This window comes from Microcaecilia unicolor, chromosome 1 (assembly GCF_901765095.1).
Source record: "Microcaecilia unicolor chromosome 1, aMicUni1.1, whole genome shotgun sequence".
NCBI classification, from domain to species: domain Eukaryota; kingdom Metazoa; phylum Chordata; class Amphibia; order Gymnophiona; family Siphonopidae; genus Microcaecilia; species Microcaecilia unicolor.
In genome coordinates, this window is record NC_044031.1 from 103,172,255 (window position 1) to 103,198,832 (window position 26,578).

At 42.8% G+C, this 26,578-nt stretch overlaps 1 protein-coding gene across 1 annotated transcript in view; it reads right to left on the reverse strand.

The window, feature by feature from the left end:
• Positions 1-23,476: 23,476 nt before the first annotated feature.
• The window catches only part of LOC115468624 (patched domain-containing protein 3-like), a 90,493-nt gene continuing 87,391 nt past the window's right edge, over positions 23,477-26,578 (reverse strand). Inside the window, 2 exon segments of the mRNA XM_030200503.1 lie at positions 23,477-23,492; positions 23,494-24,994. Coding sequence (XP_030056363.1) covers positions 23,477-23,492; positions 23,494-24,994 — 1,517 coding nt within the window.

Below are 26,578 nucleotides of genomic sequence, written 5' to 3' on the forward strand. Positions count from 1 at the left end.
TATTTCTGGGATAAGCAGCATAAAATGTTTTGTACTTTTTTTGGGATCTTGCCAGGTATTTGTGACCTGGATTGGCCACTGCTGGAAACAGGATGCTGGGCTTGATGGACCTTTGGTCTGTCCCTGTATGGCAATACTTATGTACTTTCATGTCTCATACAACCAAATATTCTAGTAGCTATATTTTGCAAACGTTGAATTATTATTTTATAACTTACTGGTTACCCCAGAATAAAACAAGCTGTAGTAGTCCAGCTGAAGAATCAACAACTGGATCAATAAAGCAAAATGATCTTTTTGAAAATAAGACAACTGACAAGCTGTCTAAGCTTGAAGGTAAAATTATGTCTTATCTGATAATTTTCTTTCCTTTAACACAGCAGATGAATCCAAGAACTAGTGGGTTAAGTACGCCTACCAGCAGGTGGAGATAGAGATAAACAAACTAAAGGCAGTGATGCCAGACGGCCAGCTCCTTCCTCAGTTAGTATGTCATTCGTAAGCATTTGCCAAGGCCAAAAATATGAAATCAATAACAACCAGAAATCATCCTCACTATGAAAAACAGAGAACCAAATAAGAACTTTGAAATAACTGCAACTTGATCCAGAAATCGGAATCCTTTCCGTGTTTCCATATCCGTCTGAACTCTGCAAAAAAGAACCTGAAAGGAAAAAATAGCCACACTGTGCGGAAAATGAAAAAAACGTTGGCTGAACTAGGGAGGGATCCTGGATTCATCTGCTGCGTTAAAGGAAAGAAAATTATCATGTAAGACATAATTTTACCTTCCTTGTCATTTGCAGCAGATGAATCCGGGAACTAGTGGGATGTTCCAAAGCATTCCTTAAGTAGGGTGGGAAGTCGACGCTCCCCGCGCCCACACTCCCGCCCTACTTCCTCGCATCCTCCCGAGCAGACACATCTAGCCTGTAATGCTTCGCAAAAGTATGACAGGATGCCCAAGTAGCCGCCCAACAAATCTCTTCCAGAGATAAGGCCGACACCTCCACCCAAGAAGCCGCCTGTGCCCGAGTAGAATGCACCTTCAGGGCCACTGGAGACGCCCGCCCTTGTAGCAGATACGCCGCTCCAATGGCTTCCCTAATCCAGCGAGCAACGGAAGCCTTAGAAGCCGCCTCACCTCTTTTTGATCCCGACAAGAGCACAAAGAGATGATCCGAAAGCGTCGTAACTCGTTAGAGATCTGCAAGTACCGAAACAAGGCTCTCCGCATGTCCAGAAAACGTAGCCAGGCAAACTCCCCCGGATAATTCTCTCTTCGAAAAGACGGAAAATAAACCGCCTGATTGACATTGAAAGCAGAAACCACTTTAGGTAGAAACGACGGCACCGTCTGGATCGACACTCCTGCTTCAGAAAACTGCAAAAAAGGATCTCTGGAAGACAAAACCTGAATTTCAGAAATCCTCCTAGCCGAAGCAATGGCCACCAAAAACACTGTGTTAAGTGTTAGATCCTTCTCAGAAACCTTATTCAACAGCTCAAACGGTGGGGCCTGGAGGGCTCGCAGTATCACATTAAATACCACGCTGGGCACGGCTGCCGCAGAGGAGGCCGAAGCCAAAGAGCCCCGCGCAGGAAATGGATCACACCAGAGTGAGCTGCTAAAGAGGAACCATCCAGTTTGCCCCTAAAACAAGCTAGCGCAGCCACCTGCACTCGAAGGGAATTAGATGCCAATCCATTTTGAAGACCATCCTGAAGGAACTCCAGAATAACTGGAATGTCCGCCCGAAAAGGCAATTCAGCACGCAAAGCACACCACGCCGAGAAAGCTTTCCACACTCGCGTGTACGCTGCTGAAGTAGACTGTTTCAGTGCCCCCAAAAGAGTGGCAATGACTGGTCCTCTTCTCTTCTGCTTCACCATCTAAATCTGTCAATGAAGCCGTCTCTTCCTACAATACTATCCTATCCTCTACTTTAGACATTCTTGCACCTCTCCTGCCTCGTCCTATAAGGCATACCAAACCCCAGCCTTGGCTGACCTCTAAAATCCGCTACCTACGTTCCTGTGCCCACTCCGCTGAATGCTTCTGGCTGAAATCTCGTGCCCTTGCTGACTTTACACACTTCAAGTTCATGCTGACCTCCTTCCAATCTGCTCTTTTGCTTGCCAAACAGGACTATTACAACCAACTGACTAATTCTCTCAGCTCAAACCGTTGACTTCTCTTCGCCACACTGAATTCTCTCCTCAAGGTGCCTCCTCCTCCTACTCCCCCCTCATTATCTCCTCAGACCCTAGCTGAGTTCTTCCATGACAAGGTTCAGAAAATAAACCTTGAATTCTCATCCAAGCCACCCCCACCTCTCCCTCCCCTTGTCCATTCCCCTATCTCCCCAGCAACCCCCCCCCCCCCATCCTTTTCCTCCTTTCCTGAAGTCACTGATCAGTGGCGTAGCCAGACCTGACATTTTGCCTGGGCCCAGAGTTAATATGGGTGGGCACTATATATATATATATATATATAGTTCTAGCAAGGTCTAATCAATTCAATTAGTTGCACATAAAACTCAACAAACTAACAAACAACCGTAAATAGCACATAAAAACACTTGAATCTTTATTAAATGTTTAACATATCATTAATAAACTAAAAATAAATCAACTTATCACTTGCACTCAGTCTCATTCACACCTCAATACGTTATATAAAATCATAGCATATAGCAGGGTGGACATATTTCAAATACGTCAGCCACTATTTTAAAAACGCAGCAATCCCAAGCTTCTCATCTATAAACAGATTAGAGCTCGCCACGTCCCCAGTAAGTGGAAAAGGAGTCAAATTATCATAACTTGGAGATGGCACTGCGCACTTCAAGATAGTCCAACACGCACAACGTGCCAAGATGAAAAAGTTCCAAAAGATATCCACAACCATAGTAGCTTGATAACAGTCACATAGATGGCTGCAATGTCAATAGTGATGCCAAACCACTTAGGACACAATCTTCTTCAACTGTGTCTCTCACACTGCTATGCAACCCAACAACATCCAAAACTCATTTTACTAACCGGACTGAAGCTGTGATGGCAGAAGCAGAATAAAGCCGGCTCAGCCTTCCCCTTCTCTCTCAGCGTCCTGCCCTTGCGTAAACAGGAAATGAGGGCGGGACCAGAGCTGAGAGAGAAGGGGAAGGCTGAGCCGGCTTTACTCTACTTCTGCAGTCACGACTTCAGTCCGGTTAGTAAAATGAGTTTTGGATGTTGTTGGGTTGGGGTTAGTTAGGGTGGGTGGGCCTGGAGCAAATGTGGCTGGGCCTGGGCCCATCCAGGCCCGCCCGTGGCTACGCCCCTGTCATTGATGAAGAAACAACTCATCTTCTCTCCTCCTCAAAACGAACTACCTGTTCCTCTGACCCCATTCCTACCCACCTTCTTAGCACTCTCTCCTACTCACACCCCTTTTATCCGTCATATCATCAATCTTTCACTTTCCACTGCGACCATTCCTGATGCCTTCAAACATGCTGTGGTCACACCACTCTTTATAAAACCTTCACTTGACCCTACCTGTCCTTCCAACTATCGACCCATCTCCCTCCGCCCCTTCCTCTCCAAGATACTTGAACGCGCCATTCACCACCGCTGTCTTGACTTTCTTTCATCTCATGCTGTTCTTGACCCACTCCAATCTGGCTTTCGCCCTCTTCATTCAAATGAAACTGCACTTACAAAAGTTTCCAACAACATGTTTCTGGCCAAATCCAATGGTCTCTATTCTATCCTCATCCTTCTCGATCTATCCGCCGCTTTTGATACTGTTGATCACAGCCTACTCCTTGATACTCTGTCTTCACTTGGATTCCAGGGCTCTGTTATTTCCTGGTTCTCCTCCTACCTCTTGCTTCGCACATTTAGTGTACACTCTGGTGGATCCTCTTCCATTTCTATCCCACTGCCAATCGGTGTACCTCAAGGTTCTGTTCTTGGTCCTCTCTTGTTCTCCATCTACACTTCTTCCCTTGGCTCTCTGATATCATCCCATGGCTTTCGATACCATCTCTACGCTGACAACTCCCAGATCTACCTCTCTACCCCCGAAATCTCAACCAGCATCCAGACCAAGGTTTCAGCCTGCCTATCTGACATCGCTGCCTGGATGTCGCAACGTCATCTGAAACTTAACATGGCCAAGACCGAGCTTCTCATCTTTCCCCCTAAACTCACCTCTCCTCTCCCCCCTTTCTCTATTTCTGTCAATAGCACTCTCATTCTCCCTGTCTCTTCAGCTCCTAACCTTGGAGTCATCTTTGACTCCTCTCTCTCCTTCTCTGTTCAAATTCAGCAGATTGCCAAAACCTGTCATTTCTTTCTCTATAACATCAGCAAAATCCATCCCTTCATCTCTGAGCACTCTCCTAGAATCCTTATCCACACTCTTATTACCTCTCGCCTAGATTACTGCAACCTGCTTCTCACCGGCCTCCCACTTAGCTATCAATCAGTCCAAAACTCTGCTGCACGACTCATTTTCCACCAAAGTCGCTATGCTCACATTAGCCCTCTCCTCAAGTCACTTCACTGGCTCCCTATCCGTTTTCGCACTCAATTCAAACTTTTCTTACTGACCTATAAGTGCATTCACTCTGCCGCCACCCAATACCTCTCTACTCTTGTCTCTCCCTACACCCCCCCCCTCGGATACTTCGCTCTGTAGATAAATCTCTCTTGTCTGTCCTCTTCTCCTCTACTGCTAATTTCAAACTCTGTTCCTTTTATCTCGCTGCACCTCACGCCTGGAATAAACTTCCCGAGCCTGTTCATCTAGCTCCGTCGTTGGCCGTTTTCAAGTCCAGGCTAAAAGCCCACCTCTTTGACACTGCTTTTGACTCCTAACCTCTACTCACTTGCCCTGTACCCCACCTATTTAATTCCCTTACCTCTTAGTTGTTCTGTCTGTTTACCTGTCTTATTTATATTGTGAGCTCATTGAGTAGTGACTGTCTTTTCATGTTTGATGTACAGCGCTGCATATGCCAAGTGGCACTATAGAAGTGATAAGTAGTAGTAGTCCTGAAAATCCCTTCTTCCTCAGCTGCCGCCTCTCAATAGCCAGGCCGTAAGACCAAAGCGGGAGGGATTTTCCATCTGAACTGGCCCTTGATGCAGCAGATCGGGAGTCACCGGAAGTCGCAATGGTGGCTTTGAGAGTGCTCGAATGAGATCCGCATACCCGCCAAATCAGCCACCGAACACTGTTTCCCCTGATGGACCGAAACCAGGAAAGACTGCAAAGTTCCCATTGGGAGCCAAAAAAAAAAGCAAAATACAAAATGTTAGGAATTGTTAGGAAAATAAAAACACAAAATATCATAATCATTTATCATTTATTCATTTTATATACAGTTTCTTATTGCTGGTGCAAAACAGAACGGTTTACATTTTTAAAAATACAACCCATACATACAAACAAATAAGAACTGCAATCATTGATAGAAAAGCACAGCAACCCAAAATGACAAAGAAAGACATACCTAGTATAATCTACAAATTAAATACAGTTAAGCCTAAACTTCTACACCTTCTCTACCATCATAAGTTCTGTTCAATACAGATTGTAAAGAGAAAAGTTTTCAGAAGTTTTCGAAAGTGAATGTAGGACTTCTCTAATCTAATCTCTTTTGGAAGCCCATTCCAAATGCCTCTGTATTGCTCCGTGCACTGAGTTTCTGTGCAATTCTGATCAACGCATCTCAAAAAAAAAAAAAGTATGTGGAGCTAGGAAAGCTACAAAGAGACACAATCAGAATGATTAAGGGGAATGGAACAATTCTCGTAAGAGGAAAGGCTAAAGAAGTTAGGGTACTTCGGTTTGGTGAAGAGATAGCCAAGGGGAGATATGATTGAGGTCTATAAAATCCTGAGTGGGAGTGGAACAGAACGGGTAAATGCAAAATCAAATTTTACTCTATCAAGAAGTACAAAGAACAGGGGACACTCCCTGAAGTTACAAAGTGACACATTTAAAACAAATAGGAGAAAATACATTTTTCACCCAGCATAAAGTTAAGTTCTGGGACTCATTGCCAAAGCACAAGTAGGAGCAGTTAAATGTAGCTCTTGTGTTGGTTCATCAACAGATCTATAGTGTAGTACTTTTGTTGATGTATTACCTATATACCAAACAAAACAGCGAAGATGACTAAAAATAAGATTGTTCATCGATCAATGAATATTGGATTTTTATCTGGAGCGTCGTCCATTTATTTTTAGTCATCTTTGCTGTTTTGTTTTTTATTTATATTTTTGCAAAGACTAGTTTCTTCTGGTTTTGCATCGTTACCTATATACCAACCTGCTCCCTGCTCATTTATTGTGTTCAGGTACAATATTCCAGCATGCCATTATGCTGAGACACGCAACTGTTCTTTTTCTATCAGTGGGGCACATTTATGGAACAACTTATCTGGATATTTGAGACTATGTTCGAATTAACAGCAATTTAAGAGGTCTTGGAAAACATATTTGTTTAAGAAAGCTTTTAAATGTTAGTTCAATATAGGGCGAATGTTCTAGATAATAAGATTTTATTTCTGATCTGTATGTTATATTTTATGAATGTGTTTACTGTAACCCGCTTTGTTAAAAGTGGGATACAAATTTGAAAATAAAAAGTTATTAATGTAGACTTATTCCTGGGGTTAAGCAGCATGGAATCTTGCTACTTTTTGGGACTCTACGAGGTACATAGTAACATAGTAACATAGTAGATGACGGCAGAAAAAGACCTGCATGGTCCATCCAGTCTGCCCAGTACTTGTGTCCTGGATTGGCCAAGGTTGGAAAGAAGATGCTAGGCTAAATGGACCTTTAGTTTCACCCAATAAGGCAACTGATATATATTTATTTAAGCCTATAACCAAGAAGAGTACATAAAAACATACATAATACCCCTCCAAAGGGACACCACCTTGTAAGTGGTGGAGGGGCTTCCGTGTTTCAATGACTCAGAGGGCTATACTGAAGGGTTACCCATATCAGACAGGCCTCTGAGGAGAAACCAGACAAAGAGTGTCCCAAATTAGGGAGAGGGGAAAGATGGTGACCTGAAGCTCGTACACTCAACAGCCCAGCTGTCCTCTGAAGTTCAGTTTTTGTTCACTTGAAATTTCCTCTCTGCATTGCAGTTGCCTTAACAGAGGAAGGGGACAATGGGGGGGTCAGCCGCCGATGACCAGCGTTTTGTCCCCTATGCAGCAAGTGTGGGACCGCTGTGTGACGAGCTGCCCATAGATGACTGGGTTGATGAGTCCTTTGATTAGCGCCGACGAAGAAGCGTCGATGCTCTTGGACTGGGAAACAACTTCATCACTCAAAAATCATTTAACCACCATGCCCAAAGGAGTGGAGGAGTGAGTCAGGAGTGTATGCTGAAACGGAAGTCGTTTACAGCTGAACCCGTGTTGGCGGTGCTACTCCTAAACCCTTAAGAGTTCTCAGCTTGGAGTTTTTGGCTCCCGTGGAAGTTGCATTGAATGTCATCTGGAGGGTGCTCCAGGACCTGACAGTGGTAGAGAATGACTTTGCTTCAGATATAGTCTTGTTAATGAGCCACATGGATAATCTAATCGAATCCTTTGAGAATATACAGCAAATGAAGTTCTACTGAAGTAGGAAATGGTTAAGATTTGAAAATGATAAAAGACCAGAAAAATTTGAACAAAATGAATATTGTTACAGATGATTAATATCGCGAGTGTTGTTTTCCCAGAGTTCCGGGTATGACTCCTAATGTTTTTTTTCCTCTGAAATGATTCCTCTTAATATACGTATTAATTCAAAAGGAGTGAAGCCTGTGAAACTGGGATTACTTTAATCAGCGGGAATTGGATTGGAGATTCAAGGGTTTGTATTGTTAAACAATTTTTGGTTTTGAAAGGGAAAAAAATGAAATCAGGTGTATTACTTTCACTAATATTGGACAATAAGTATGTTTCCAATGAAATTGATGGACTATGCACCGTTATGGTCTTGAAGAAACCAACCAGATGATCAATGTGGAATAATGATTTAGATAAATAATAACTGGGGATAATCAGGTTAATACCACGTTTTCTTTGTTTGCTGTTGTTTAAATTGATCTCCTTGTCTTGTTTCACTCTCCCTATTTATTTTGTGGTCTAAGAAAGAGAAAGATTGTATAAAATCCATTTATCTTGTTGAGATTTGTTTTCTTCTAATATTGTTTTAATGTACAATCATCTCTGTTTTACTGTTTTGCAAGTGATCCTTGTAAAATGAAAAAATTATAAATAAATGATTAAAAAAAAACAAAAACAAAAAACATACATAATAAAATTCACAAACAAGCAAAACAGTTCGTGCTCAGTACACTGAGATGTTAACCCCAATCTTTAACAAACAAGTGTGCTTTTAAACTCTTTCTGAATTGTTCCATGCTCCTGCATAACCTCAAGTACCCAGGTCCAGCAATCGAAAACACTGCTGCACGTGTCTCAGCATATTTCACAGCCTTCACTTTATCATTTGACACTAACATTGAAAAGTCAGGGGGCAAAGGCCTAGCTGGTGGATAAATAGTAATCTCCTGCTTAAAATACCATCGGACAGTTGATGAATATAAAATCCGATAGATCAATCTTGTGATCTTATATACTGCACTCAAGAGGCAATTGGTAACCAGTGTAAAGGTTTAATGTGGGGGATCTAGAGATATTTTTTCAATCCACTACCCTTCTTTTTCTGGGATATCAACTAAATAAATATACCACCGGAATATCAGAAAATTACAGCTGCCTGATGCACCTGCACCAGTACTGAATGTGAATGCAGAGAAAAAGAAAAGAAAATTAAGAAACTTACTTAAGGGTTACTATTACAGAATGATACGGGGATGGGGACCCGCAGTAACTGTGGGGATGGGGACAGAGCGGGGACGGATCCTGTGAGGACAGGGACAAACTTTGTCCCCATGTCACTTTCTACTTTGAAGCCTGTTGATGAACTGGACTGTTATTTATGTTTGATGCAGACAACAATATTTTTATTTTTTGGAAAAACAAGCAAAAATGCTGGCCACAGACAGCAAAATTTGCATGGGGGGATCCTGTACATCCTGCTACCAGCACATCTTCTAAGAAGACATCTTCTATTGGACTGTGGAAGGCAGGAGAGCTAGACTGAATCTTGAGATTGTTGTTGGCTTTTTCATCCAGATTAAAAAATCATAACAGTGCTTCATAGGGCACATTTCTTCTCTCTAGGGCATACAGAACAGGTTGTATTTTTGTACCCCTGGACTAACAGGGTGGATTAGGATTCCTTGGGGTAGTAGAAGTCAGCTATTTTGGGGGTTGGAAGGGTAGAGGGTGGTGGTGGTGGGAGAGTTTATTATAGCTGCTCATTGTTGATATTGTTTTCTGTTTGTAACTTATACAGAACAGTTGCACAGCATATTGTTCCTTTTTATGCATGAATAAAAAGATCAAACATATAAACGGCGAGTGACCGTACTCACTCGCAAATGCGCAGTAGAGACTTCCCTCTCTGCCCCGCCCCCGCGTCAATACGTGATGACGGGGGCGGGACAGAGAGGGAAGTCTCTACTGGCATGCTGCAGACGTCGGAACCGCTCCCCCTCCCCCCTCCCCCGGAATCGCCGCCGCCCCTCCATCTGGCCCGAGCACTGTGAACTTACATCACCACGCAGCAGCAGACACATCAGCAAAGCTGCCGTCGGGCTTCCTTCTCTGCCTTTGTCCCGCCCTCGATGACGTTACGTCACACGAGGGCGGGACACAGGCAGAGAAGGAAGCCCACCCTGACGGCAGCTTTGCTGATGTGCCTGCTGCTGCATGGTGATGTAAGTTCACAGTGCTGCTCGGGCCGGGTGGAGGGGCGGTGGCGGCGACTCCGGGGGAGGCGGGGCGGAGCGGCGCCGACCTCGGGGGGGGGGGGGGGGCTTGGAAACCCCCCCATTCCAAAAGTAGCCCGTTTTCAAAGGCTCAACGGCTAGTTTAAATATAAAATCATAAGGTTTGAGGCTTCTGCAGATGAGAACAGAGCCCATGGGGACGGGACGGAGATGAACACTGGGCCTGTGGGGACAGGATGGGGCTGGACACTGGGCCTGCGGTAACGGGGTGCAGACAGAGACAGAACCCACGAGGGACAAATTTTATCCCCTTGTCATTCTCTAGTTACTATAGGGAGTGAAGATGTATTTTCATGAAGTCTAAAGTACTTCATAGAACTCACCAAGATAGAAAACCACTTGATACTGTGATAACAACCAGTGGTGAGGGATACTCATGCAAACAATGAAAAAGTATTCCCTGTGTATGCCCAACAGAGCGTGGCAGAAAGTTCTAGTAGCTTTGTAGTCAATAACTCTGTCCTGACCTCTGTACAAGGATAATCACTCTGAATATATTCCGCTTGACTGCAGTCTGGTCCTTTTGAATATCTTCCGCTTGACTTGTTGTTTCCAAGGATAATCACTCACCAGATCCCACCATAAAGAGTAGGGTTGGCAGAGTTCCAATTTATACCAACAGATGAAGGCACCCCCCCCCCCCCCCCCCCGCCTACTACTTTCTAAACCCCACCTTCCCCCTTCCCTCCATTCACAGCCCCCTACACACCTGCAGGTCATGGGAGTTATAAAACATGCTAAGTTGCAATGCTTTATACACTTGTATTTAGTTAATATTGACTTATGTTACACTTTTCCAGATTAAAATATAATTCTTCCATCAAGAAACATTATAAAAATTACTGCTCATAACTCCCCCCCCCCCCCCCCGCCGAAAAAAAAACTTTTGCTAGTCAATTAAACTCTTCTAGCTGCATGAAGTCCTGAATGACCAGAAACATCGGAGACATCAGCTTTAACTAGTACATACAAGCAAGCACTTACCAAGTATGACACCCTGTGCACCTCTGTAGTAACTGGGAGTCAGTGTTCTAAATCCCTCTTGTCCAGCAGTATCCTAAAATTAGGAAATATTTATATAATTATTTTAAAGCTTCCATAGCAGTAGTCTACTAAATATTCTATCGCAAAGCTCTGGAAAATGATAGAAAAAGAATTATTATATTGGGCCTACGGCTCCCTCTGCTGAATCTTTGGTGTTCTACTGCTTGACCAAAACATCCCAACATAGCAACATGCTGAATGGTAGCAGATAAAGACCAGCATAGCCCATCCGGTCTACCCAGAAAGGTGGCTACAGCTGTACCTGCTATTCTGTGCAACACCCTCCCCTTTTGTTATTGGTGTAATTGCTGCTCTGTGCAGCTTACCCCACACACTCTAAATTTCTGCTTTGAGTGGAAATGCCCTATACTTTTATCCCATCCTCTTGTCAATTACTTATCTTCTGTATTTATCCCACACCTTTTTGAATTCTGTCAATGTTTTTACCACCATGTCTCATGAAAAAGCATTACAGGCATCCACCTCCCTTTTTCTGAAAAAGTATTTCCTGATGTATTTTATCAGTTTCTATCTTTGAAGTTTCATTTTATGTCCTCTAGTTCTACAGCCACCCTGTTTTCTTTGTTCATCAATATCTTTCAAATATTTAAATGTCTATACCATATCTCCTGTGTCCCTAACTGCCTCCTCTCCTCCAGGGTATACATATTCTAGTTTTAAAGTCTATTCTCATGTCTTCTGACATAGTCCCCCTGCCATTTTGGTCATGTTCCTCAGAACTGCGAGTCTTTTTACATCCTGGCCTCCATTAAACTGAACACAGTAGTCCATGTGAGGCACTACTACCTTTCTTCTGCTGATTAAGCTCCTCTCTATGCAGCCGAGCCGTCTTCTCACCTTGGCCACCACCTTGTCACTGTTTCACCATATTAAGATCCTCAGACATTATAAGCCTGAGGTCTCTTTCCTAGTCCATGCACATCAATCACTCACATTCTACAGCACACAGTTCCTTTGTATTTCTGCACCCAAATATATTATGCTACATTTAGGCTTAATTGCCAAGCATTAGCCCAAGTTTCTAATTTTTAGAAATCACTTCTCTCGCTTTCTACTCCCTCAGCTGGGTCAACTCTGTTGCTGGTCTTCATTCCTTCCAATCCTTCTACCACTACAAGATATTGAACAGCATCAGCCCCAGGACGGATCCCCGAGGTACTCCACTAGTAACTTCTTTCTTCTGAGTAAATTCCATTTACCACCGCCCGTCAGTCAACTATTTCTGATTCAGTTTACTATTTTGGGTTCCATCCTCAAGCTGCTTATTCGTGAGTTTTCTATGAGGAATAGTATTAGATGCTTTGCTGAAATCTAAAAAGATCACATCAAGCACATGCCCTTGATTTAGTTCTTTTATCTATAAAATATTACTTCACTCATTTATGACCTTAACTAGAAGATTCATGCTTTTAGAAAACTGTACAGGTAAATTCAATAGACATATAGAAAAACTAAACTTTACAAAACAGAAAAATCTCAATAAATCTATGAACCCTAAATCTTATTATCTACTGCTATAGAAGTGCACACAGCAGCAGTTTAAACACAAGTCACAATACAGAACCACCACCAACTTCATTCTTTCGCTTTCAGTCAATGATTTTTTTCTTAAAAATGTAAGGACAAATGACAATGATCTTTATTCTACCTTAATCCATCTATTTTTCAGATCATTTGTGTGTTTGGGGGGGGGGGGGGGAGACTTAGTAGATTAGATAAAACGGAAGCAAGAGCCTGGCTGCTCGAAGGCTGGCACAAAAAGGGGGAGTTATCCTCTCAGTACTGGCATTTCTCAGGTACCGACGCGGCTTATGCCCCGGTGCTCCCGGCATCATCCTATGAAAAGGTCCGATACTTATGCCTCTTTGGCTTCCCTCAACGCTCAGCATCACAATCCTGTGGTGTTGATGAGGATGACATCGAACCCATACTTGTCCTCAGTCTCAGGTCTGATGCAGACTGGTCCCAGGGCCTACAATCAGCATCCGACATCGAGGGGGTGGCAACCTCCTCAATGCAGGTGCACTTCCAGCAGTAGATGAAGTCTGAGCAGCCATCGAGGTAGATGCTTCCGGTGCCGGTATCAATGGATCGGACTTCAAGGCGCCAAAACGTTTCTCCTGCTGGACCTGATATGCCCTGTGTCCTCAACTACATTTTTAAACAGAGAGAACAAGAGTTATGCTCATAGTTAGGTCCAAGGCACCCAATGCACTAAGCATGTAGGTCCATTATAGAGATCACCCAACAGCACTGGGCACACTTCTTGAAGCCATTGGGGGTTGTCTTGCGACACTGAGCAAAGAATCAATCTTGAGTGTCAAAAAAGGGGCAAGGCTCAAATCAAAGTCTGTTCTCAGACCTAAAAGGGGCCTAAAGGGCCGCGAGAAAAAGAAAACTTTTGAAGAGCTGAAAACCTAATAAAGGGTAAGGTACTGAAAATAAAACTATGAAAAAAAATGAGGGAGAAATAGGGGAATCCACGGAGCGCTGGTCCTGCTAAGATGGCCGACGCTCCAGATCGCAGGAGCGTCCCTCACCGAGGTGAGGAACGTGACACTGGGGAGGTGGTCCGTGGAAGCCACAGAACCCTCCACCGGAATGAAAGGTGAATCGGGGGGCATGGCCATGGCTGTGACAGTGAGTAGGCAAATGGATTTTTGAAATGCTGTATATGTAGCTATGTTACATCTATAACCGTTCAAAATTCTTTATATATAACATTACAGAATTGGCTGGTCATTGCAGAATCATGTGAAATCAGGAAAGGGCAGAGAGCCTCCCTCATCTGATTCCCTCACCTCCCTCTCCTTCCCACAGCCAACTAGCAGAGGAAGTAAGTAATTGCTCCTCAAACTGCATCCTCCTCCTCTATCACCAAGGACTCAATATACAATTTAAGCAATGCAGCACTGTAGTTGCCCCTTGTTGTTCAATCTATGAGTTAAGACCCTGAGTAGCAAAGGAGAAGGATACAGCTGAGGCACGATGGGAAGTGGGGGTGTAGAAATTTGCTGGAGGTAAGGGCAAGGTGATAAGTAAATTAGATTACTGTAATGCTCTGTACCAAGGATTAATTTAGGAAGCTAAAATAGGTTACAATTTATACCAAATGCATATACAGAATTAAAGTAATCTGACCAAATTACACCATGTTCCAAAGTTTACATTGGCATATGGTTGAGACAATTCACTTCAAAATCATATTTCTGGTTTATAAATGCACATATAGGAGCCTACCCAGATATTTAAATAATTGTTTGAGTGTTTCACTCCTCTCAGTTGAGTCTTTTAGATTTACCATCTTTGTCTCTGGTTCATTTGATATCAATAAATAAACCTTCTGATAATTAAACTTCCTTATAAGCATTGCTCTCTAAGCTTGACCTTTATATTCAGAACCAGGCCATAACCAGATACCCACACTGAGCAGCTATTATGCTGTCTAACTTGTCTGGATAGATATATGGTTGCCAGTGCTGAATACAGGTAGGATCCAGATAGAATCCAGCTCCACTTTGGCTCTGCACCGGACCACCCTACTGGATAAGTGCCACTGAATATCAACTCAAAAGCGTTTACCTATACAGAACAATGGCTTTGGAGTCATCTTACTATGAATCTGAAAGAGGAAATGAATTATGTGTATTTTATAAAAAAAATTTCAGCCCGTTTTTTTACACATATTCGTGGGTTGAGAATTTATGTGGTTAATTTAATTCTAAAGAACTTTAAAGGCATTTGATTCATGTATTTAATATATTAAAGTTTTTAATTCCCTGTCCTCTGCTTTAAGTGATGTACAAAAGGAAAAGGGTAAATCAATACAAAACAAAGTCAAAAATATAGATGAATACTATAATAATAAAATTTACATGATTTTGAGAATTTAAACAAGCAAAATCCAGCATGTCATGATTTATACTTAAACATATATAAGGTAATTTTATAATTACCTCACACATAAGCAGTCATTTATGAGCATAAAATTACTTTTATAAAATGAGGTCACACCTATAAGTACATTTGGTGCAACTAATTGCATACTTGTAGATTAGGTATACATGGAGAGGCATTTTCAATATGATGTTAATCTGACTTTAGACGTTTTGCAACCTGAATGGGAAAGAAGTTCATTTTCAAAAAAAGAAAAACATCTATCGTTTGTTGTCAAAAATACTGTTTCTAACAAGGTTTTGTCCTTCAGACGTTTTGTTTTTTGGTCCATATTTAAAAAAGAAATGTCCAAGTGAAAAACGTAGAAAATCAAGCCATTGGGATGTAGGGAGGGACCAGCATTTTTAGTAGACTGGTTTCCTAGACATCCCAGGAGATAAATGGGGCACCCTAGGGTGCACTGCAGTGGACTTCAAAAACATGCTCCCAGGTACACATCTCACCGTTGCTCCCTTATCTTGTCTGCTGAGCCCCCCAAAACCCACTGTCCACAACTGTACACCACTACAATAGCCCATATGGGTGAAGGGGGCACCTATATGTGGGTACAGTAAGTTTCTGGTGAGTTTTGGAGGGCTCACAATTTGCCCCACAAATGTGATTATGTAGAGGGAGATATGGACCAGAGTATCCCACTACATGGTGTACTGCCCTGTACTGACCACTACACTACTCCAAGGACCTGCATGCTGCTCTAATAGACCTGGTTCTAACATCTGAGGCTGTCATAGAGGCTGCTAAATCATATTTGTATTCACATTTGTGGGAGAGGGTCAGTGACCACTGGGGAGTATTGGGGGGGGGGGGTCACCCCTGATTCCCTCCAGTGGTCATCTGGACATTTAGTGCACCCTTTTGCGCCTTATTCGTTATAAAAACAGATTTAGCTCAAAATGTCTTCGTTTTAGTCCTGGAACGTTTATTTTGTTCCATTACGGCTGGAAAACGTCCAGGTGTTAGGAACACCCAGATTCCGCCCTTAACATGCCACCTTGTGATTTGAACGCACTTCTGATGGACTTCATAGAAAAATGTCTAAAAATTGGTTTAGAAAATACCAATTTGAACGTTTTTGTGAGAAAAATGTCCAAATGCAGATTTATGCCACTTTTTGGACGTTTTTATCTTTTGAAAATTAGCTCATTAGTGGAGGATTTTGGGTAGAGCACAGTTAGTCACAACTCAAGTGCGCAGATTAAGAAATATGTATTAAATGCATGTACTTTATGCGCTAGCATTTAGGCTGCTCCGAAGCAGGTACTATTTCTGCAGGATTTGTGCTAGTTTTTTTTTATATATAAAAACACACTCGGTAGTTGCCTAGGGCCCTCATTTTTGAAAAATATGGGCATCTCAAAAGGCCAAAATGGACATCCATGTGCTTGAAATATCCAAATCCCAATTTTGCAAAGGCAAAATAGGGACGTCCAACACTGCAGTATGTTCAAATAGCAAGGGGGTGTGCTCTGGGCATCTTTTGGGCAGGACTAAGGAGGGCCTGAAATCTGCAGTGATTACCGAAGTGGAAGAAATGTATATGTCTAAAATAAGTAGAGAGGTGTGGTAGCCGTGTTAGTCCACTCTTAAAGGTTATCAATAGAAATCAAACAAAATAAAAAATGGAAAAGAAAATAAGATGATACCTTTTTTTATTGGACATAACAATACATTTCTTGATTAGCTTTCGAAGGTTGCCCTTCTTCGTCAGATCGGAAATAAGCAAATGTGTTAGCAGATAGTATATATAAGAGAAACATCAAAGCATTACTTTGACAGTCTGACAGAGTGGGAGGGTGGGGGTATGCATGGGGACATCAAAGCATTTCATTGATATTCTAACAGGATGGGTGTTGGTAGGTGAGAGGAGGGTAATAAACAGAGAAATAAACAGAAAAATACAGCTTTATGGTTTACTAGTAAAAAAAGGCCCGTTTCTGACAGAAATGAAACGGGCGCTAGCAAGGTTTTCCTCGGAGTGTGTATGTTTGAGAGAGTTTGTGTGAGAGTGACTGTGTGAGAGAAACAGATTGAATGTGTGTGGCTGCAAGTGGTCTGTTAGAGAGTGTTTGTGTGTGAGATTGACAGTGTGTTTGAGTGGATATGTGAGCCACAGTGAGAGTGAGAGAGTGTTTGAGAGTGACTGTGTGACACATAGTGAATGTGATCCAGTGTGAGACATAGCGTGTGTTGTAGACAGTGTTTGAGAGTGAGAGAGACACAGTGAGAGAGAGAGAGAGAGAGAGAGAGAGAGAGAGAGAGAGAGAGAGAGAGTGTGTTTGAGAGATAGTGTGTTTGACAGAGATACATCCCCCCACTCCCTCTCTGTGTTCAAAGAACCCCCTCCGTCTGCCTGTGCCACTGTATTGTCGCAGGATCCCTCATCTCCCTGTCTGGTCAGTGTTCCCCCCCCCCCCCCTCCTCTTATGTCTCCCTGCTGTCCTCCTGTCAGGGCTGTGGATCCCCCCTCCCCCTTCGTCTGTGCTGTGAGGACCCCCTCCCCGCCTCCATCTGTGGTCTGTGGACCTCTTCCGGCCCTCATCCTCCCCCTCCTTGTGCCTGAACTTTTGCTTAAGGGACTTTTGGGGAGGTGGGGGGGGGGGGGGCCCTGTGGACAGTACTGGGCAGGCACTGTGGTTTATGCGAGTGCCAACGATATTCAGCACTGACCACCCACATTGCTCACTGGGTTAAATTAGGACAGCTCAAAATTGCTTAACTCTGATTCTCTGAAAAATCCCCTGATCCCCTCCTGCCACTCCCAAAAGCTCCTGCCCTTCCTATGCTTTCCCTCCAGCCAGCCAGACCCAACACCTCATCCCTCCATGGGCTGCCATATAGTTTTGTTGTGGGGGGGGGATCCTGCTTAGCGCCTCCTCCGCGCGATGCAACCCCCCCCCGCCGCCGCCATTGCACCCACCGCGATGCACCTGGCCGCCGGCCTCCCACCCATCGTCACCATCGCACCCACCGTTGCGTAGTTTGCTGGCGGGGGACCCAAAATCCCGCCAGCAGAAGTCCTGTGTTGTCTGAGTCTGACTCCTGCGATCTTCGGCGTTGCTAGCCTGTGCAGGGTGGGGTTGTGTGCGTCTGACGTCCTGCACGTGCAGGACGTCAGACGCACAGAAGCCCTGCCTGCACAGGCTAGCAACGCCGAAGATCGCAGGAGTCAGACTCAGACAACACAGGACTTCTGCTGGCGGGATTTTGGGTCCCCCGCCAGCAAAGCAACGCGACGGTGGGTGGCTTGGGGGGGGGGTTGCACCTCCTGCATTCTGCAGCTTTGGGGGGGGCGGCGCGGAGGGGCCATGGTGTTGCGGTGGGGGGGGGGTGTCATTGAGCGTTTTTGCTGCATGAGTGTTATTGCTCCGCCCTCTGCGTCATCACGTTTGACGCATGGGCGGGGCAGACAGTCATGGAGCAAAAAAGTGGTCTCAGCCGCCTCACTTTCGAACGTTGGGAAAGTGAGGCTTCAATGGAACGTTGGAGGTGCGTTTTATATAGAGAGATAATGGGTTAGAAAACCCAGATCCTTATTAAGTCGTTTGTTGGGTGTCAAAATATTCAGTCATTCTTATTTCAAATGTCTTACGTTCCTGTATTGTTTTAAAATTAGCTTTTAGTATTCTTACTGTGAAATCACTGGTGCAGTGTTCTGGTCTTGTAAAGTGTTGGCCCACAGGGGTGGGGGCTTGACTGGCAGCTATGTTCAATGTTATAGTGAGGGAGCAACAAATGCCTACATCATTGCGACTAGCGTAGATCATAGTAATACCAAAACCGGGAAGAGATGCAATGAAGCCAGAGTCATACAGACCGATTTCGTTGCTCAATTACGAAGCTAAACTATATGCTAAGGTCTTGGCTAATCGACTCTCTGGGGTATTGCCAGATATTATAGAGGAGTCTCAGGTAGGCTTTGTACAGGGCAGAAATACTGTGAAAAATGTACGAAAGATACTTACAACATTAGAAGCAGTGTCAACTCAAGCCATCTCATCTGTGTTAGTCAGCTTCGATGCCGAGAAGGCTTTCGATAAGAGTGGTCTGGGACTTTTTGTTCGGGATGCTAGAAGCCTATGGGATAAGTGGGTTCTTTCAAGAGGCGATAAGGGCGCTATATTATTTACCACAAGTGCAGATATGGGCCAACGGTATACTTTCTCCCCCCTTCTCTATATTTCGTGGAACCAGGCAGGGCTGTCTGTTATCACCATTGTTGTTCGTTTTAACATTAGACCCCCTGATCAGAGATATTCAGAGGTCACCAGATATACAGGGGGTTACAATTGGCACTAATACTTTTAAAATTGCAGCCTTTGCTGACGATTTCCTAGTTCATGTGACCCAACCCAACACCTCACTGCCAGCCCTATTAGAATATATGGTAGAGTATGGGGATTTCTCAGGCTTCAAGCTAAATTTAGAGAAGTCTGAAGCTTTACAATGACAAGAGCAGCAAGAAGGGAATTGGCAAGAAAGAGATTGTCCATGGATGTTTCTAAATTATATCAATTGAATATAGAGAAGTTGTTACAAGACACAGGAAGATCCTTGGAGCAGTGGAACCATCTGCCTTTGTCACTGATGGGTAGAATTAATTTATTTAAAATGATTATATTCCCAAGATGGCTTTACATTCTACAATCAAAAAATCTTAAATTGCCAGGAGTGCAATAATATATCTCAGAAACACTAAATATCACTCCTTTTATACAATCTATAGGTGAGCGCAAGACCTTGATCTATAATAAGAAATTTATATAAATAAAATAGCCTCAACAGCCCAGGGAACCTAACATTAGGACTCCACTGAATTGGCCAACATCATGGGCTCCTACCGCCTTCCGAAAAAACTCACAGACATCAAAAAACTCCCACACTTGGGGAGAAAAAGATTCTGTGAACGGAAAACGGAGTATCTTCAAATATCAAAGCATGATCAAAATCTATACACCCCACTATAGAGAGTACTCTCTATAGTGGGGTGTATAGAGTTTGATCATTCTTTGATATTTGAAGATACTCCGTTTTCCGTTCACAGAATCTTTTTCTCCCCAAGTGTGGGAGTTTTTTGATGTCTGTGAGTTTTTTCGGAAGGCGGTAGGAGCCCATGATGTTGGCCAATTCAGTGGAGTCCTAATGTTAGGTTCCCTGGGCTGTTGAGGCTATTTTATTTATATAAATTTCTTATTATAGATCAAGGTCTTGCGCTCACCTATAGATTGTATAAAAGGAGTGATATTTAGTGTTTCTGAGATTTACATTCTACAAGCCATACCAATACATTTATTATGCAGAGACATACGAAAATTGAATAGAATATGTAGAAAGTTTCTCTGGGGGGGGGGGGGGAATCAAAAGTGCGATTAGAGTACTTATATGATAACTGGGAACAGGGAGGCTTGGGCTTACTTAATATTCAATGGTATAATCAAGCATGCCTCGTGCGGCATATCCGGGACTGGATATTTACCACAGAACAATATACCCCGGTCAGTTGGGAGCAAGCACTATATAAACCTTGGCATATAAATTTTCTATTGCTGGCCAAGTCCAAAAGTCTACTGCCGTGTAAGAACAGTATTTTATTACAGCCCTTAAGACAGGTCTGGCGCTTTCTGATGACAAGGTGGAATCAAAATCCAAATATTAGCGATCAGCTTCCACTCCGGGGGAATGGAGACTTTCCACCTGGATTGGAGGCTAGGTTACTCAAGAGCTGGTCAGATATGGGAATTACCCTAATGGAACACATAGTAAACGAGGAGGGAGGTTTGTATACATTTCAAGACCTGAGGCAGAGGCTTTCTTTAACCAATAGAGATCACTATACCTATAGACAATTACATCATTACTGGTACAGCTTAGATCAAGAGGCTTTGGGCACAAAATTGGGACAAAAACTCAGAGAATTCTTAAAAGGGGATGCACATGGTCAAGTTTCCATATCTAGTTTGCATCGGGCTCTGCTGTTGCTCAGCCCGCCCCGAAACTATGGAGCACTCACAGAGGCATGGAGCAAAGACCTGGGATATGAATTGAACGGAATAAATTTTGCAAATTTGATAAAAGATATTCCCAGGCAAGTGGGTGGGGCGGAGCTTCAGGAGAGTCAGTACAGGGTATTACATAGGGGATACATAGCACTAACACAAGCAGCACGAGCTGGTTGAGCACAGGATGCTCAGTGCGTAAAGTGTAGACAATGGAGAAACACATTTATGCATGCATTTTGGAGTTGTGTCAAAGTAAAAAAATTTTGGAAAAGGCTCCACAATTATTTTGAGACTCTTATTGGTCACAGACTAATCCCCTCTTGGAGAGGAGTGTTGTTAAACAAAAGGGGGGCCTATGAGCTTCCAGACAAGAACATGGATCTGTTACTGGGTAAGGCCTGCGCAGTGGGGGAAAAATGTATATTAAGGCATTGGATGCAGGAGGAACCACCCACCATCTGATTTTGGAGGAATAAATTTCATGAGTTGATGTTATGGGAGGCTAGAGCAGCATGGAGCCCCCCAAAGAAAAGAAAAGCATTTATTGCTATTTGGAACAGATATTTGCAAAGTATTTCCCATAAAGCGCGAAGCGCAATGCTCAACAATTTGTCTATACCATAAAGGGGAAGGTGGGGAAGTTAAGTAACTTTAGCATAGGGGAGGTCAGTTGGAGTAGACACAGAAAAGGAGTACCTCCACAGAAAGGGATGTAAAGGGCCAAATGAAGAAGAAAACAATAACCTACACTCTGGTTGTTATAGCATGTGGAGAGGTAGAGGTTGCTGTACCGTGAAGTAAGAAGAAAGTTTCCAAAGAGTAGAAGGGGAGGGGGGCATAATTTTGGGAAGGGTAATATTTCTTGCAAACTGTTTGAATGTATACAGCACGAGGATTCGCATGCAAATACTGTTGGGATATACACAGGGCAATGATATACAGAATAATACACGAGACATAATTATTGGAGTCCAATATGAAAGTTTAATGTTAATAGTTATGCAATTGACCTGTTATTGTACATGAACATATTCATCAATAAATAACAAAAATGACAAGAGGGAGGGAGAGGGGAGAAAAGATTGGGAATAACTTTGATGATAGAAGTTTCAGATTTATTCCTATGTGATAGAATTATTTGTTACCAGTTTTAACTGGATGGCAATGGCATTGGTTACCATGTGTATTCATCAATAAAAACCGTTGAAACATAAAGTTGTTGATGCTATTTACAATATCAAATACTGTAACTGGCTCTCCAAACAGCTCATTTCTCCCAAGATGTACTGATACATTGCTGTTGCTTACTACTTTACAGATTCCTCCAGCAGACTCAGATGTCCTATTTCCCAATGGTAACAGTAGTGACTCAGTGCATTACCTATAACATAGTTGCTCTATCCAGTGCTTTGTGAGTTGAAATGATCATTTTAAAGGTAAGTTAAATGGACTTTTAAGATGTGTTGCAAATAAGTCGCCCTGAAGTGGTTAAAAAAATACCTTGGTTCAGCCTCATTAGCTGAAGAGTCCTGTCTGCAACTTCCCTGAACTGTTTCAAACCTGGGGAAGTCAGTGGCACGCTTCCAGTGCGCCTCCAACTGTCATGGGTTTGAAACAGTTCAGGGTGACTCTAGAGAAGATTCCTTAGCTGGCAGGGCTCTGGGAGCCCCACCAGCTACACTGATCATGTGTGCTGCCACTAGGTAGGAATGAACCAAAACTAGGTGGGCCCCTGCCGACCTGGCCCCACCCATAGCTACACCACTGCATCAGAAACATCCAGTCCAGAGATATGGGGGCTGATATTCAGACCATGGGAAGGAGCTGGGCTGCCTCCTGCTGTCAGCGCTGAACCCAGTTATACAATGCCAGGCCATTTCTGATGACCGGCATTGAATATCCGGGTGTTTATTGGCTGGTTTAAATTTAACTGGCCAAGCCAATATTCAGAACTGGCCGGTTAAGTTAAACCAGCCAAAGATATTCCAGCTATTTCGGCAGCCTAATTTTGCCACCAAACTTAGCTGGCAACGCGCCAAATATCATAACCAGCTATCCGCTAAGCACTAGCCGACAATATTCAGTGGGAGAGAGCCGGCTATGTCCTGCTGAATATTGTTGGATAGTCAGTTTAGGGTCATTTATATTTCCAACTTCAAATCGCCTGGTTTTGTCCCACAGTTACTGTACCACATTTAAGTGCAATCTGGATCTATATTGTTTTGGTAACAATACTGTTCTATTTGCCTTTTGTAACCCACTGATGAATTATTTCTGACGTATAAGTTATTGCTGTCACTATATGCTTGAAAAGCTGAAGGAACTGAATTATTTTGTGCATGTTGAGATATAGCATTAACGTTAGTGCTCAGCTTTCCATCAGGGATATGGATAACTCTTGGAAATGCAGTGACAATCCCTGGTAAGGAATGAGCACCTATAGCACCAACCTGGTTTTCAGATTTTAAAACATCTGGAAATTTTGTGGCACTACTACTGTTATTTTTTTCCTATCCTGCAATTTGATTTATTACAAATTCCAAAAAGGTTAAGAACACTGGAATAAAAACAAGGCCATGAAGAGCACCAAATGATATTACAAGAAACATGATCTTGAAAAAGGTTCTGAAAATGTAACTTCCAGCTGCAGAGAGTGCAAAAACTCCTAATATTGTCGAGAGAGCACCTTGCACAATTGGATAGCCAAGAAGGTGCAATGCATCAATGACCTTTTCATTTACACTAGATTTTTTACTTGAAACAAATGCATAGGAAATGTGGGCTGAAAAGTCCACCGAAAATCCTATACAAATGACAAGATTAATCATAGATATGGAATCTAGAGGTACTCTCCAGTAAGCCATAAAACCAGAAACACCAACTATGATAGAAGCAATTGCAAACGTCACCCACAAAGAGCAGATTGGATGAGGAATTAATAAAAGGGAGATTACCAACATAACTCCAGTTGCAACTGCGACATTTTGAATAGTGTTTTCAATTATTACAACATACTGGTCAAAGAATATAAATGCCGGGTGATATATCACAATTGGAATTTTACAATTCTTTGCTTCTTCTCTTAATTGATTTAACAAAGTCTTCTCATCAACTGCAGTCGTAACATTTATAGTCTGAATGAAGAAACGTGATGCTTCTATTTTCTGATTGTTTAGAAAAATGTCCTGTTTATACTCTGGAAAAAATGTAAATAGTCTGCTTAAATTATGAGAAAAACTATGTTCACTGTCTATAGATATATTAAACATTTTTGACAATATCTCATACGTTCTCAGCCAGGATTCTGAAAGATTTCTATCAGCATAAGAATTATTTTCTAAAGACTCCATACATTTCTCAATTTTAGTGCGGACAGATGAATTCCAGTATGGTAATGGTTCTGTTACAGCAACCATCACTCTTGGGCCATATTCTGAAAAATATAAATCTTCACTATCATAAAATGGAATGACATAAGAATCATCAGTAGCTAGATTTCGAAGATCTATCCCTTCCTGCATCTGAAAACAACCATAAATACTACTAGCCACGTATCCCCCATAAAATACCACCACGAAAACCTTAGTCCATTTGTTTGTAAGAAAAGGACCATAATAGTTTTTAAAGAATGTAGTCATTGGATACTCTTCTTCTGCACCTGTTGTCCTGTTAAAAGCTCCTCCCACACAGCACATGTTATACATAGAGGAACGCTCAGGTTCAACATCTTCCTTCACTATTCTGCAAGTCAGCCAATGCCTGTTGTCTTCTTCTCGTTTGCCATTTAGAGCCAAAACAGCCCCGAAGAAGGTAATGTTGTATAAATAGCAAAATAAGATAGCAGTACCAGTGTAGCTGCAAAAGGACCTAACTGATTGAAAAGAGGTCATAATTCCTATATAGAAGGCAAAAACAGTAGTCAGAGTGGTGATTGTTATAGACACTGCTGCATCTGCGTAGGTGTCAGCCATCCGGTCTTTAACTTTACTTTTTACTTTAGTCTGTTGCCAGCAGGAGATCATGATGAACATGTCATCAACTCCAACACCTAAAAAGAAGAAGAGAACAACAAATCGTTTAATAGCAATCAAGGAGAGACAATGGATTGTAATGTAAGCTAAGGTAACACAGAGACAGGTACTGAAAAAACCCAAAGTGCTTATTTGTTACTAAGTGGAATCAAGGAAGTTGTGTGAAAGACAGAAGGCAAGAGCAATCTCCAATACAAGCCTTAAATTCAGCAGAGGTTGTCTGAAAATGATCTTTAGTAAATATATTTAGACTAGGACTCAACATTATTTGGTCTCCAGTGCCTTAAGGAAACACTGGTCTGATTTCAGCTCTTGATAGTCAGAACTCCTCACAAGGCCATCTGACACCTGGGATGTGATGTGTGGTAGGTGCAGGATGTGATGTGTGGTAGGTGCACTCCAGAGCCAGGCTCTGCAGGAGGTAGGGCTGCTAATTTGCCCCAGGTTGATTCAATAGGTTGTGGCACTCCCCCCCCCCCCCCCCCCCAGCCATATCCCCTCTCCCATGGTAGGAACCTCCCAATGCAGGAAACTCTCCAGATACAGGATCCCCCTTGTGTCTATGGCAGAATCCCCCCCCCCCCATGTGGCCACAGCACCCCAAACTATGTGGCAACCTCTCCATGAGGCCAACTTCTCCAATAGCCCCTCCCCCCTCAAAGCAGCCTCTAGCTGATCCCCTGACTCCCAACCTTAAATCTCCAACTAATCCTTATTGGGGGTCCTTGGTGATTAGTGGGCTGGAAGCAATACCCACTTGCTCCTGCGTGACAGTCCTGGATCACAAACTGGCTGCTGAGACCTCTAAGTGGTAATATCATGGTATTACAGCAAGGGCTCAGGCTTCCATATAGGGGAAAATCACTGGGTGGATGATACTAGAAAAGCCAGGGAAGGGGTGAAAGGGGTGTTTTTCTGGTGTTTAGCCAAGAAACACTTATTTTAACTGTTTTTTGCATCAAAGTGTTTATCAGTTAAAACTTAAAATCAGAAGCCTTATATAAGCCACAAACCAAATGAAGGAAGAGCTGAAGACCCTTTAGAGTAAAGCCAGCATTTGTGATGCATTTGGAAGTTGATCTGACAGACTGCTGATGTCGTTGTGCATGAAATGAGGGTCAGAATCTGCAGACATCTTACATGGAACATACTAAGCATGAACCAAGGAAAGCTGGACATGGTGATGAATCAAATAGAATGTTCACAACTCAAACTGTTGGGCGTCAGTGAACTGAAATAGACTGGCATTTGAGAGTATGAATCTGAGGAATAACATGGACTACAAGAGAAATTAAAGGCATGGAAGAAATAATGTTGCATAATATTTAAGAAGCTTGCAAGAAATGTAATGAAATATTGTGCTGTCAGTGAACGCTTAATTTCTATCATCCTATGAGGAACACCCTTTAACATGACTATTATTCAAGTATGAATGCCAACAACAGATGCAGATGAGAATAAAGCTGATCAGTTCTATGAACGACTACTAGCTGATTCTGAAATTGATAGAACATGTAAACAAAGTATGAAGAAGTAAACCAAGAATAACCCCAAGGGGGAGGATCCTGATTCCCCAGTCCTAGAACTGTCAATCAGTGGCC